General features: G+C 38.4%; 1 protein-coding gene across 2 annotated transcripts in view; it reads right to left on the bottom strand.

Moving 5' to 3' along the window:
- CLUH (clustered mitochondria homolog) overlaps positions 1 to 14,871 on the bottom strand; it is a 251,373-nt gene extending 236,502 nt beyond the window's left edge. The window contains exon 1 of one of the 2 annotated variants that reach the window (XM_053706279.1): positions 14,687 to 14,871. In XM_053706279.1, the coding sequence (XP_053562254.1) occupies positions 14,687 to 14,750 (64 nt within the window). In that variant the 5' untranslated portion in view covers positions 14,751 to 14,871. Of the gene's footprint in view, positions 1 to 13,343; positions 13,430 to 14,686 lie in introns of those variants that run through there. The other variant, XM_053706281.1, reaches the window with a different exon arrangement.
- Between the last annotated feature and the right edge of the window lie 276 nt (positions 14,872 to 15,147).

Here is a 15,147-nt window from a genome sequence, read left to right on the forward strand (position 1 = left end):
TTTAGAACGTTATGAAACTTCGTTTTGGAGAAAATATAGGTCAGTAGGTTTTAATTAATGTTTATTAACTTTAATATGTTAGTTGTTTAGCTTAAAAATTATAACAGAAAGTAATCCTTTAAAGGGACAGATTTCTGTTCTGTCTATTCTTTTGCACAAGCGTCTGGCGGATGTTCCAGATGTTCAGGCGTTTTGTCAGGCTTTAGTTAGAATCAAGCCTGTGTTTAAACCTGTTGCTCCACCATGGAGTTTAAATTTAGTTCTTAAAGTTCTTCAAGGGGTTCCGTTTGAACCTCTGCATTCCATAGATATCAAGTTTTTATCTTGGAAAGTTCTGTTCTTGGTAGCTATCTCTTCGGCTCGAAGAGTTTCAGAGTTATCTGCCTTGCAGTGTGATTCCCCTTATCTGATTTTCCATGCAGATAAGGTAGTTTTGCGTACCAAACCTGGGTTTCTTCCTAAGGTGGTATCTAATAAGAATATCAATCAGGAGATTGTTGTTCCGTCACTGTGTCCTAATTTTTCTTCAAAGAAAGAACGTCTTTTACACAATCTTGACGTGGTTCGTGCTTTAAAGTTTTATTTACAAGCTACTAAAGATTTTCGTCAAACATCTGCATTGTTTGTGGTCTACTCTGGACAGAGGAAAGGCCAAAAGGCTTTAGCAACTTCTCTTTCTTTTTGGTTAAGAAGTATAATCCGCTTAGCTTATGAGACTGTTGGCCAGCAGCCTCCTGAAAGAATTACATCTCATTCCACTAGAGCGGTGGCTTCCCCATGGGCTTTTAAAAATGAGGCTTCTGTTGAACAGATTTGTAAGGCGGCGACTTGGTCTTCGCTTCATACTTTTTCTAAATTCTACAAATTTTATACTTTTGCTTCTTTGGAGGCTATTTTTGGGAGAAAGGTCTTACAGGCAGTGGTGCCTTCCGTTTAAGCTCCTGCCTTTTCCCTCCCTTCATCCGTGTCCTATAGCTTTGGTATTGGTATCCCACAAGTAATGGATGAATCCGTCGACTGGATACACCTTACAAGAGAAAACAAAATTTATGCTTACCTGATAAATTTATTTCTCTTGTGGTGTATCCAGTCCACGGCCCGCCCTGTCATTTTAAGGCAGGTGTTTTTTATTATTAAACTACAGTCACCACTGCACCCTATAGTTTCTCCTTTCTCTTGCTTGTCTTCGGTCGAATGACTGGAGGTGGCAGTTAGGGGAGGAGCTATATAGACAGCTCTGCTGTGGGTGATCCTCTTGCAGCTTTCTGTTGGGAAGGAGAATATCCCACAAGTAATGGATGAATCCGTGGACTGGATACACCACAAGAGAAATAAATTTATCAGGTAAGCATAAATTTTGTTTTTTCATGTCAACCAATGCGCTCCGACTGGGGCTGCAACGAACGATTATTTTCATAATCGATTAATCGGCCAATAATTTTTTAGATTAATCTACTAATAGGATTAAAAAAAAATCCTATATTTAAAATAAAATCCACATACTGTTATAAATATAAAATTCAGACTAAAACTTTACATTAACACAACTATTTGTCCAATTTATTAACCGGTGTTCTGTTATGTTTCCCTACCGCGTTATGTTTTCCTACCTACGGACACGCCTACTATAAATTTGCAAATACCTTTGCACACGCTCACTGCCGCAGTCGGCAAACATTATAGAACACCATCCACAACTTTGGCACTAGCTGGGGACATCAGGCTTCCTACAACTATGTTATTTTATTCTGTATATTCAATTTTATTCTACTGATTTCTTCGATCAAAGTATTTCAATAAAGAAGACATAATATAAGTAGTAGCAGAACACATTTTTATTATCAAGCCAAAAAAAAATAAAACACTACCTGCTTCAAAAGAGGTAGAACTAGAAATAGTTAGACTATCACTGATAATAACATTCCATTATTCACTCTCAGAAACTGCATTCAAATGCAAAAATGACAACATGACCACATGCTCCTGGCTGAGGCTGGCTCTCTTTTTGCAGCTATTTTGTCTGCAGCAGAGAAGAGGCGCTCAGATGGTGTTGAGGTGCCTGGGATGCATAAGTAGGATTTTGCCAATATCACCAAGGTGGGATATTTATTTTGTTAACTCTCCACCAATGCAAGGGGCCTCTTAACAAAGAACTTCATTCTAACATAAAAATAGCTTGAATATCTATATGCAATTGTAAATAACCAGCTATAAAAGGATAGGGAAAAATTATCTAGTCCACACAAATATATACTTAGAGGTTGAATTTGGTACATATTACAAATATTTTTTTTAAAAAAATATCAAGAAAAGTCAAAAGCGCTAAGGACTATATATCAATAACAGGATAAAGCCTTACACGTTTATCTATACAGTACATATAAATATAATCAGCAATAGCAAGCAATCAGCGAATAATTGTACAAAAACATAATACAGCATATCACGGATATCAGACGGCTAAGGCTACCCCCCACCCCCCTACAACCTCACCCCTGTTGTTTCTCAGTGGTTTTGGGCTCCTCAGAGCAACCACCATCTCTGGAGACGGTTTGTTTGCTTAATGTTGGCATGTTTTTGTGTTCAGAGAAAAGTTGTTTTATGACCAGGAAAACCCTCCTAGGCTGGCCGGGCTCCTGGAACTCCCGGTCGGCCGCCTCACAACGGACACCCGCCTAACCCCTCTCAGGCTGGCCAGGCTCCTGGAACTCCCGGTCGGCCACAGGACAGCAGGAAACCCGCTAACTTTACCCCACGTCGCTCCAGAGCTCCGCTCTTATGGGGATTAGTAGCCCCTAGGGAGGACAAGAGGTGGGGTAATTACCGGAGGGGAGCTCCTTTGGGAACTGGGGGTTTTGGACACCCCTAACCCCATAACTTCAACGGACTGTAACTCCAGTCCTTAGTAACGAATCATGATTTTTGGACTGTGGCATCTGGGGACTTTAAAATGACACCCTGGAAGTGCCGCCGCTCCACCGGGATCACCCGAAACCGCCACCCCTAAGTATTGGGATTATGTGAGACTGTGGCTCCTATGGAGGTGCCGGGCTGTCTGGAGGGGCGGGAATGGCGGGAAAATAGTGGGATTGTCCATGGTCTTATCAAGATGAACTGTCTGTATAAAAGGAGTGTATGTTTTCAATAAAATCAGTTCCTGTGTAACCTGAATGCTAGTGTGTCTAGTTATTTGGGTGAGCTCAAGCTAAAATCACTATCCTGAGCTACATAGCAGCCTGTTCCAGGCAGAGGAAGGACACGCTGGAAGAGCTACCTAGTCTGGGTAGCTGGAGTCTGCCACAGGGTGGGACCCTGAGTACTGGCGCTGTCAGGCATCAGGGGTGTCTACAGGCTGTGGTCACTTGCCAGCTACATAGCTGCAGTCGGCAGGGAGGAAGCAGGACCCCTTTTGGCGGAGCTACCTAGTCGGGGTAGCCGTCACAGAGCACATGAATTCAAATAACAAATCCCATCAATCTACGGCTAGGTGTTAATAACAAACTCTGCACTACATAATGCAAAGCATAGTCTCAAATCAACTTAATATAAACAATCCAAATGATGACTATTTTATTTCTGGGTTGCACATAAGCCAGAAGTTGCTGTAAACGTATACTGTCCTGAAAAAAGTGAAAAGTAAATGTCTGTAGACGTCCTTTAGGCTCATTGGAGTTAAGCAGTTGGTGCTGTGCACAGACCAACTAATCGATTATGAGATTTGATGACAACTATTTTCTTAATCGATTAGTTGTTGCAGCTCTAGATTGTTCTGCAACTAACGATTATTTTTTTGATTAATCGACTAATCAGATTTAAAAAAAAACAAAACAGTATTTTTTTCCTGTATTTAAAATAAAATCCACATACGGATTGTTACAAATATAAAATTTCAGACTAAAACTTTACATTAAACACAACTGTTTGTCAATTTTTTATAATTAAGCAAACCAAACCCCAAACTGTTTGAAAAGAGGTAGAACTAGAAACAGTGAAACAGAAGAACACAGGCACAACCCGACTCAGGTGAAAACCATTTAATAATCAGTAAGCGCACACACACATATGGCAACTTACAAACGTTTAAAGCACAAAGATGTGAATATAAAACCAATACAGATGCATTAAAAAGTCCCTCAGGTTCCTGCCAACCTCCGCTAATCCAATCAGTTCCTCCTCCCACCATCCAAACTAAGTGTAGAGACAGGGACAGAAGGCTCTTGGATGCAGATCCGGTAGGGATTGGTAGTCTATGCGTTTCGTCTGTATGCAATCAGACTTTTTCAAGAGTCAACAATCATAGCTGCCCTAACCGGCTATTTAAAAGAATCAATGCTAAGTCACTAGCGTGTGATAGCCAATCATGTACATGGCCACACCCCTTTTCGTCACAATCCAGCATACACAGAAAAAATATACAGAAAAATAGTAGTGGTAATACCTGTTACTCCCAGAATGTATATAAAAGCAGTGCACGTTTTAAATGTAAACAATTTCTGTTAGGACTTGATATTGCAACCGTGTATCTACATGGTTCCTTCTTTCATACCTATTGTTTGCGGAGATTTTATGCCAATGTATAACCCATTCCACTGTTTTTAACTGATAGAATTCAGGCTCTTACCTACAGATCTTATGTTAACATTCTTTATCATACATGAATCGCTATCTCTAGGTTATATACCGCAAAGCATATACAAAATGTATGAACTACAGTATCTCACAAAAGTGAGTACACCCCCTCACATTTTTGTAAATATTTTATTATATCTTTTCATGTGACAACACTGAAGAAATGACACTTTGCTACAATGTAGCGAGTGTACAGCCTGTATAACATAGTAAATTTGCTGTCCCCTCAAAATAACTCAACACACAGCCATTAATGTCTAAACTGTTGGCAACAAAAGTGAGTACACCCCTAAGTTGAAATGTCCAAATTGGGCCCAAAGTGTCAATATTTTGTGTGGCCACCATTAATTTTCCAGCACTGCCTTAACCCTCTTGGGCATGGAGTTCACCAGAGCTTCACATGTTGCCACTTCCACTCCTCCATGACATCACGGAGCTGGTGGATGTTAAAGACCTTGCGCTCCCCCACCTTCCTTTTGAGGATGCCCCACAGATGCTTAAAGTGAAGGTAAAGTTTGCTCTATTCTAATCTATCAATGCATTCATTAATCATACTATAATCTAATCGCTAACTTTGTTTTTTTAATTTCTTATTTATTTTTTACATATAATTTTTCATTACCGTTTAGCAAGATAGCTCCTCCTGATCTCTATTTCCTGAATTGTTGTCCTCTGACGTATAGAGCGGTCCCACCTGCTCTATAGTATAATCTCACAAGCGCGTTCACGAAGTATAGTCTAAATGTGCATGCGCGAGTTCACAACTGCGCATGCGATAGTCGAGGAATCCATTCTACATTGAGCGAACGGCAACGCGCGTGTAGTCAGAGAGGAAGTGTTAGACTGTTGCGCATGCCCACATAATAAAGTAGGCAGATGACGTGTGGTCATGGCCGCCTAACGGCCAGATTTTCAACTGGCTAATCCTAAAACGTGACCAAGTAAAAGATAAATAAAATCAACAAACAGGTTGAATTTGCGGATCGGAAAATAATGAAATAAAAAAAACGGAGAATACTGCATTTAGAAGAGGATTTGAAAAAAAAAAAAAAAAAAAAAGCATGAATGAAACTAATATTGAATTTTAATAAAGAATTCGATTTGGGATCAGCGTAAAGGTAACTTTAACTTCACTTTAATAGGGTTTAGGTCTGGAGACATGCTTGGCCAGTCAATCACCTTCACCCTAAGCATCTTTAGCAAGGCAGTGGTCGTCTTGGATGTGTGTTTGGGGTCGTTATGTTGGAATACTGCCCTACAGTCCAGTCTCCAAAGGGAGGGGATCATGCTCTGCTTCAGCATGTCACAGTACATGTTGGCATTCATGGTTCCCTCAATGAACTGTAAGCCCCCATTGCCGGCAGCACTCATGCAGGCCCAGACCATGACACTCCCACCACCATGCTTGACTTTAGGCAAGACACACTTGTCTTTTTACTCCTCACCTGGTTGCCGCCACACAAGCTTGACATCATCTGAACCAAATACGTTTATCTTGATCTCATCAGACCACAGGACATGGTTCCAGTAATCCATGTCCTTAGTCTGCTTGTCTTCAGCAAACTGTTTGCAGGCTTTCTTGTGCATCATCTTTAGAAGAGGCTTCCTTTTGTGACGACAGCCATGCAGACCAATTTGATGCAGCGTGCAGCGTATGGTCTGAGCACTGACAGGCTGACCCCCCACCCCTTCAACCTCTGAAGCAATGCTGGCAGCACTCATATGTCTATTTCCCAAAGACAACTTCTGGATATGACGCTGAGCAGATGCACTCAACTTCTTTGGTCGACCACGTCAAAGCCTGTTCTGAGTGGAACCTATCCTGTGAAACCGCTGTATGGTCTTGCCCACCGTGCTGCAGCTCAGTTTTAGGGTCTTTGCAATATTCATGTAGAGCAACAATTCTTTTTTTCAGATCCTCAGAGAGTTCTTTGCCATGAGGTGCCATGTTGAACTTCCAGTGACCAGTATAAGAGAGTGTGAGAGCGATAACACCAAATTTAACACACCTGCTCCCCCATTCACACCTGAGACCTTGTAACATTAATAAGTCACATGACACCGGGGAGGGAAAATGACTAATTGGGCCCAATTTGCACATATCCACTTAGGAGTGTACTCACTTTTGTTGCCAATGGTTTAGACATTAATGGCTGTGTGTCGAGTTATTTTGAGGGGACAGCACATTTACACTGTTATACACTTACCACTTTACATTGTAGAAAAGTGTCATTTCTTCAGTGTTGTCACATGGAAAGATATAATAAAATATTTACAAAAATGTGAGGGGTGTACTCACTTTTGTGAGATACTGTATGTGTAAAAATACATAAATCAAACACCACAATACAGGACAGACAGACAATCTGTGTATAAGCAACAGATATAAAACGCATGAAAAAGCCAACTGACCCAAAAAATACAGCTATAATTCATATATCAAAATAGAAATTGTATCAAAACTAGAAACTAAGAAATAATGATAATAGAAAGTAAAATCAGTTGATGCTCTATTTCATAACATATTAAAACTAATACTTCATAAAATCACTAATTCCGAAATAGAACTAGAAAGAGGTAGACTATCACTGTTTATAACATTCTGTTATTTACTCTTTCAGAAACTTGGCATTGAAATGCAAAAATGTCAACCTGTCAACCTGTCCACATGCTTCTGGCTGAGGCTATTTTACCTGCAGCAGAGAAGAGGTACTCAGATGGTGTTGAGGTGCTTGAGATGCATAAGTAGGGATTTTTCAACTTTGCCATGGTGTGATATTTTAGCTTTGTTAGCTCCACCAATGCAAATTGTTTTGCCCCTTGGCAAGGAGGACTCCTATTATTTTTGGGTTGCAGATAAGCTGCATATAGTTGTAAACTACTGTCGAGACAAAGAGACAAAAACAGAGAGACAGATATAGGCAAAGAAGAAAAGGAGTTCACTAGTAGCCCAAATTTAGACAGTCCCAATTAGGAATCTCACTTGAGTCCCTTAGATTCTGATAATGGTACAGCTGGGCTAGTTATTGCAACAACAATCCCTTGAAATGTAACATCATCAGCTATATAGCTGTATACTGTTCACAATGTAACATAACCACTTGTTGTGGGACTCCACAGAGGGCCTTATGTTAATAATATTATAACGCTATGGATACATATATCCTACACACTAGCGGTAGTGGAACTAAAGAATGAGCAGCCTGTGCTCTAACAGCTTATGGCTGTGCAGTGTGTCCGTGGCCAGTTCTCTGGGTTCCCAATTTTTCAATTCCCAAGCTGCAATCTTCTGCCGCACACAGCGGCATTCCGTTGAACAGGGGCGTGTCCGGTTGCCAATTTGGCCATAGCCAATAATGGATCCAGAAAACTCTGAGCCCAGCTCCCTCTGAGGGTGTTAAATCTCTGAAAGAGTGAGATGTCGAGCTCCCTTTGCCTCTTGGAAGCCTGGCCAATGCAATAGTATGAAAAAAGATGATATGTTCCAGAGGCAAAGTAAAATAAAAAAAAACTTTATTATAATCCACACGGACAAAACTACCCAGGGGGTCCAGGGTGCACTCAGATAAACATCACAAGGCTGACATGTTTTGGCTATAGTGCCGTAATCATAGCTGATTCAGTATACCTGTTTTACCCTTTATACACCCTTATGTTACCTGAACAGATAGTGTGATATAAATTTATGAAATGCAAATGAACTCAATTAAAGAGATAGGCACCCAATGTATCTTAGAAATAGTATAGAAAAATATATAAATTGAGATACTTAGATATACTCGGTTATAAATTACCTAGTCCAAGTCTTATAAAACAGACATAAGGTCTGCAAAGCCACCTATACATATTGAATCAATACACACATAATAATCATGGTTACCCCTTGAAGGATAGAATGAAAAAAAAGGTATAAAAACTTTTCTTCTGTCTCTTATAGAGACACACACACATACATATATATATATACACATATATATATATATATATATATATATATATATATATATATATATATATATATATATATATATATATATATATATATATATATATATATATACACACACACACTTGGTTTACGTTTTCTTTCAAAGATTTAATTTGATTATATTTGGCAGAAGCAAAAATGCACTACTGTTATGAAATATACCAAAATGGGCCTAGAGAGATAGCAAAAATGCTAAAAAAAAAATCTTTACTGAAAGTCCCACCAGTAATGAAGGGGTTAAATATAATACTATATTACATATACAATAATGAAGGGGTTAAATATAATACTATATTACATATACAATACAGCAACCTAAAGCCTATTAGACATTTATACATGTGATATTAGGGCTGGACAAGCATTGGGTGTGGTTGTCTAGACTATTAAATATTTTTAACACTATATGTATGGCATATAAAACACTACTGTCATGACTCATACAACTTATACCTGGTTCATTAGCAGTTCGTCTGTTGTCTACCCATGTTAATTATTAAGAAGGAGTCTTAATCTTTCATGAGTGACCAATTAATGTATAAAAAGTGGGCCTTGCATTTTCAGAGAGTTCTAACTGAAGTGGCAATAGAATTGTTTCTTCTGAAAGATGACACTTCAAAAATGTATTAGATTTTTTGTTTAGGAAAATGTATGTTCTGATCCTGAAAACACACACACTATACGGTATATATAAGTGAGAGTCATTGCTCCTGTGTTTTCTGGATTCTTCACCCCTTCATAAACTCCTCCCATGGTTTCAACACAGTGCCTCAGAACACAGCCCCATATTGGCATGTACGGATATGGTTTCAGAACACCTCAGATACAGTTTGAGTTTTTTTTAATCACTTTCCTGCACCCACAAGCCAGAACTCTAGAAAACCCAAATCTATCTTTATTTTGTAATAAAGCTTTTTTTTCCTTCCAGAGAAGATTAGGCACAACTCACCTACATCAATATTAATAAAAGTTAGCTTATATCTAATTGTAGAGGTGCTGTTGGCCCATCTTCCAGAAAGAGCACATTTTAAAAAGGGACATGAAACGTTAAAATTAAACTTTTATGATTTAGATAGAACTTGAAAACTTTTCAGTGTGTTTCTTTTAGTAAATGTGCTTTGTTCTTTTTTGGTAACCATTGTTAATTGGCTTACCTAGGTAGGCTCAGAAACAGAAATGCGCTACTGGGAGCTAGCTGCTACTGGTAGATACACACACTGGCTCACCAGATAAGCTCTGTTAGTCCTCAGTAGTGGATTGCAGCTTTGGACATTATTTTAACTATGTGTTTAACCCATTTGCAAAATATAAATACATAATAATACAGTATTTTATTTTTAGCCATTTGTCCCTGTAAGACCACTTGCTGTGTACTTTAAAGAACTTTAGAGGGTAAAAAGTCCACAAAGCCTGAGGTCACATAATAGGCATTTATTTACAAGGGGATGAGACTCCCATATTTGAAAGAGGGTAGTTCCCCTCCCCCCTCTAATTTGCAGATGGTTACCATAGTAATGGCAGTCACCTGCTTCACTAAGTACTAAAGTGTTGTGGTAAAGGGATATAACCTACCACAAGCCATAAAGAGGGACATGAGAATCAATTTTGGAAAGAGGAGAGTCACTTGCCACTTCCCTCCAATAAATGTTCTCAAATTACTGTAACCACCAGCAATCACCTAATATATTATTGTATGGGAGAGATATGGTCTCCTTTATTGCCACCATCTCCTTAAAGGGACATGAAACCCATTTTTTTTTTCTTTAAAACCACATGATCTTTCTGATTTATAAAACAACTGTTCAATTTACTTCTATTATCAAATTTGATTCATTCACTTGCTATCTTTTGTTGAAGAAGCGAAAATGCACTACTTGGAGCTGGCTGAACAAATCTAGTAAACCAATGACAAGAGGCATATATGTGCAGCCACCAATCAGCTCTTAGTAATGCATTGCTGTTCCTGAACCTACCTGGGTATGCTTTTAAACAAAGAATACCAAGAGAACTAAGCTAAATTAGAAAATAGAAGTAAATTGGCATGTTGTTTAAAAGCACATGCTCTGAATGAATCATGAAAAACATTTGGGTTGCATGTGCCCTTAAGACAACATACAACACACAATAACAATCATACTAAAGAAGGCATTACCCACATTTAAAAGAAGGGTCACATGCCCCTCTAGGTAGGTGACATTTTTTGCTCTGGGCTCTGAAATAGATCCTAATACCCGGCCCACACATGCACAAAAATTGATCTACTGATCTCTTTATTGAAAGAAAGTGCCCATTTAAATTGAGGTGCTGTATGCTCGGAGGGCTATCAGGTAATAATGACAGTGACAATAGTTATGAAATAGAATAAAATCAGAGGGTGGGGTACCCCTTCTGTTGCTCCTACAATACATATTAAAGAAACCACAGTTTTTTTATTTCAAGATTCAGACAGAGAATACAATTTTAAACAGCTTTGCAATTTACTTCCATTATCAATTTTGCTTCATTCTCCTGACATCCTTTACTGAATTAGCAATAATGTACCACTGGGAGCTAGATGAACACATTGGGAAGCCAATGACACAAGGCATATTTGTACAGCCACCAATCAGCAGCTAGCTCCCAACTCCTGAGAATACCTAGGTATGCTTTTCAACAAAGGATACAAAGAAAACAAAGCAAGATAGATAATAGACGTAAATTGGAAAGCTGTTTAAAATGACATCCTCTATTTGAATCATGAAAGAAAATGTGTGGGTTTCATATCCCTTTAGACATGAGGACCCTTATTTGACTACAGTGAATCCTGCTTTTTCAAATACGTGGTCCTGTGTCTGCCCAGCTGCGTGACAGCTCACAGAATTGGTCCTATTTTGGCCCTTATTTGACACAGAACTGGACCTCAAAGCCCCTCATTTAAAAGAAGAGTGAGTGTACCACCATTCACATATGGTGTTCATATCTGTATAGCTGTCAAATGCTTGGCACAGTAATTGTATATTTGCGGATTAGCATTTTTTTTAAGTTAACAAAAATTTGCAGGTAGCCAAATAAATAGGGGACTTTTCTATACAGGATGATTTTCGGGGAAAGCATTTCAAGTAAAATTAATATTAATTTTATTAACTGAATTTAGACTAGATTATGATCACGAAAACATTTGGGAACCATTGCTTTGTCTAAAAACACAAATGTCTAATTTTAATTTTACTGTCCCTTTAACTAGCCTCAAACTTGTCTAGTGTACATTATTGTATTTGGGTAGATAAATTAACAATATTTCGCTCTGGATAATGTATCTGCAAAAAATCCCCAAACACATTTATGGAGTATTCTGAGATATATTAAAAAAAACGGTTGCTTTTTGTTTTTAATAGCATAAACATTATTCCTTTCTGTAATCTGATTAATGTTGTAGCTAAAATAATGAGTTATCTAAGGTTAAAATAAAAGGAACGTCTGCATAGGGGTTGCCAACATGTTGTTTGACTCTTGGTCTGTTTCCTTATCCTCCCCCTTCACACAATCTACCAACCACAGCATGACTTACAATAATTTCCCAGGTCATGGAATGTACCATCTGCAAGTGGGGGGGTTATTATTGGCAGCATGGTTTCCCAATACCGACGTTTAGTCAGGTGTTAAAAAAAAATGTCATGTGTGCGAACTGCATGTAGCTATAATCATAGTATAAACAGATCGTGCTTTCGGCAGGTTACGGAGTAATCTGCACTCCCCTCAGGAATAACCAAATGGTAAGGTCTGTGAAGGTGACCTTGATGCAGGATACACATGAGCTGGAAGTGCATGTAAACACAACAGTGTTGCTGTGACATATCCAGCATTCCAGTGACTACCAGGTGATCCTCAGCCTGGGGTCAACCCAGCAAGTTAAGCCACTTTGTGCTTGCAACCAGCTCTATCTAAACATTTAACTTACAAAATGAGTAGCTGTGTGCAGGGAAATTCAGTGATACAGTTGCTAACTGTAGTATATTCTACAGAAAAGTGATCTGTTCATATGTAAGTAATATTATAAACTTTTTTTAATCAACAAGAAGCAGGTATAAGAAAGGAGGTTAATAATCCAAAATATGTGACAAAGCCCAATTATTTCATAGAAATTATAGAGCACTAATGGTTTTTGGCAGCAGGGTTAATAGTGCATAAATATTTAGTTACAAAGGCCTCAGGTCAAAGTACACTACCCCTCCTCCATAACTAATGAAATACAAACCTTTTCCCTAGAACAAGTAACTATGTTACAAAAAGCACATAAACCACGTGAATAGAGTTTAACCCTTATTAACCTTATTTTAGTATCATATTCCTATTAGGCTACTGAGACAGACCTGAAATAACTATATGATTTATAGACGTACATGAATTAAAGGTTACCAGCATACATACTTTTACAATTATGTAATAAAGATACTGAGACAGATCAAAGTTCAAGTCAATTATTTCTAAAACCAAATTCCCAATACGAAAATAATACATAATGGTGACAAATATCTTCAAAACTGAAACAACCACAAATAGATTTTGATTATTAGGAACAATAAAAATATAAAACTCATGTGTAAATATTAAAAGTCGTGTATTTGACATAATACAATGCAGCTCTCCCATTTCACAGAATTAACAAGATTAAAGGATTTTAGAACACACAAAAAAATACTTGTGCAATAACCAAAAAGGAATCAAGGGCAGACAAAAGTCTACTTACCTAACTGCTAAAACAAACATAAAAATGTAATCCAGGATGAGACAGTACACTTTATAACACAGATATTCTGAGCTGATGTGAAGGGCAGGCTCTGCAGTAGTCTCAGACTGCTTTTCCAAGGGCATGAGCCAGTATTTCACAACCCTGAACTGTCACAATAATTTAGTATTGTTAGATGAACATTTCTGAAAGTTCAATGCAAATGGTGTATTAAAAGGACACACTCTATGCACACAAGTACAGTATATGAAGAGGAAAATGACAACTTTGTTTTGCTAATAATTTACTTCTCTTGGGTAATACACATCTGTGCTTCCAAAAGTAATGTACTCCGACGTTACCATGGTTTTAATATTAAACCGGATCATTCTTTCACAAAATCTATTAAATCCAGGTAAATAAAGAAACAAATCTGACATACTACTTAGTATATTTCATACAACAGAACACATTTTAAAGATTAAATTATCAGAGGAACATTTACTTTGTTACAAATAAATAAGTCATATACTACTGTATAGTATATGTTCAGTACTAACATAATATGGCAACAGTAAAAGCCTGCAGCAGTCAATTTCCTGGAAGAACTGCCAGCATTTTGACACCAGTTTACACTGCATTTCATCACAGGCACAACTTGATAAATTAATTTCTTGCTCCTTTATTACAATGTAACAGATGATGATAAGAATGGATAGATCATAAATGCTTACTTTTCCATTTACATTCTTTTAAACTCCCACGAGTTAATATTTTGAATTATTTGCTAGTGCTGATAGACACACTATAATTATAAAATGCAATCTGATGATCAAACTGAGTTTGCACAACGACCCACCCCCATTAAAAGTCTTATTTACATGAGTGATGGGCATGAAAGGAACAAGTCAGTGGGCTTTGATAATAAATTGGCATGAAACTCCTTCCAACTAAAATCTGTCAGTCAAATCCAGCATTATGGAAACTAAGCAAATAACTGTTCTCTGACACCAACTCCATTTAAGCGTATTCACACTAAAAAGTAATTGTCCCTGTGCAAGGACTCTGTCCATTACAGTTCCTTCCAAATTACACTGTTCCTGACATTTCATGTATATGAACAGGTCAGTCTGTTCACACACATTCCCTGGAGGCCCCATCTGATTATAAGTTCTATATCATCTTTAGCACTGTGCTTTGACACTAATCTCAGTGTAAACGCATGTGCCAGTAACTACAGGTACATATGGTCACATCACTATGCCAGCACGACCAGGGATGCATCCTTTTAATGCTGTACATAAACAGCAAGTCACTGCACTGACACACTTGAAGAATATCCATCTCACAGCAACCAGCATTACCGCAGCAGTGTCCCGGGCTCTGGACGGCCGTGCCCTGCACACCCTCCTCTGTCTTGCTGACCATGATTTGTTCTCACTGTGTGCACTGTGCAGATCGCGATGGAAGGACGGAGCCGGTGCAGGTCACACAGACACACGTGGTGCAGCTGTAACCTCTGCCACCCGACCTTCCAGAGGAGACTCTGCTGACGGCAGCCGCAGAAGAACAAACCTCTGTCTGCTTGCTGAGTCACCAAACGCCTTAAAGTGACAGGCATTTATTAAACGGTGCGAGACAGGGCAGGACGAGTCACTGCTACTGTATAGTGTATACACTATTTAATTACAATCATTATTTAGATTACTTTCTTTTTGATTTTCCGCCCTTAAAACATAATTTATGAGAAGCTATATTTTGTATTAGGCATACATCTGGAGGCATGTGATAGTGGCATTGAGAAGGGACTGGTTTTGACTCTAGT

Source organism: Bombina bombina, chromosome 3, assembly GCF_027579735.1.
Source record: "Bombina bombina isolate aBomBom1 chromosome 3, aBomBom1.pri, whole genome shotgun sequence".
NCBI classification, from domain to species: Eukaryota; Metazoa; Chordata; class Amphibia; order Anura; family Bombinatoridae; genus Bombina; species Bombina bombina.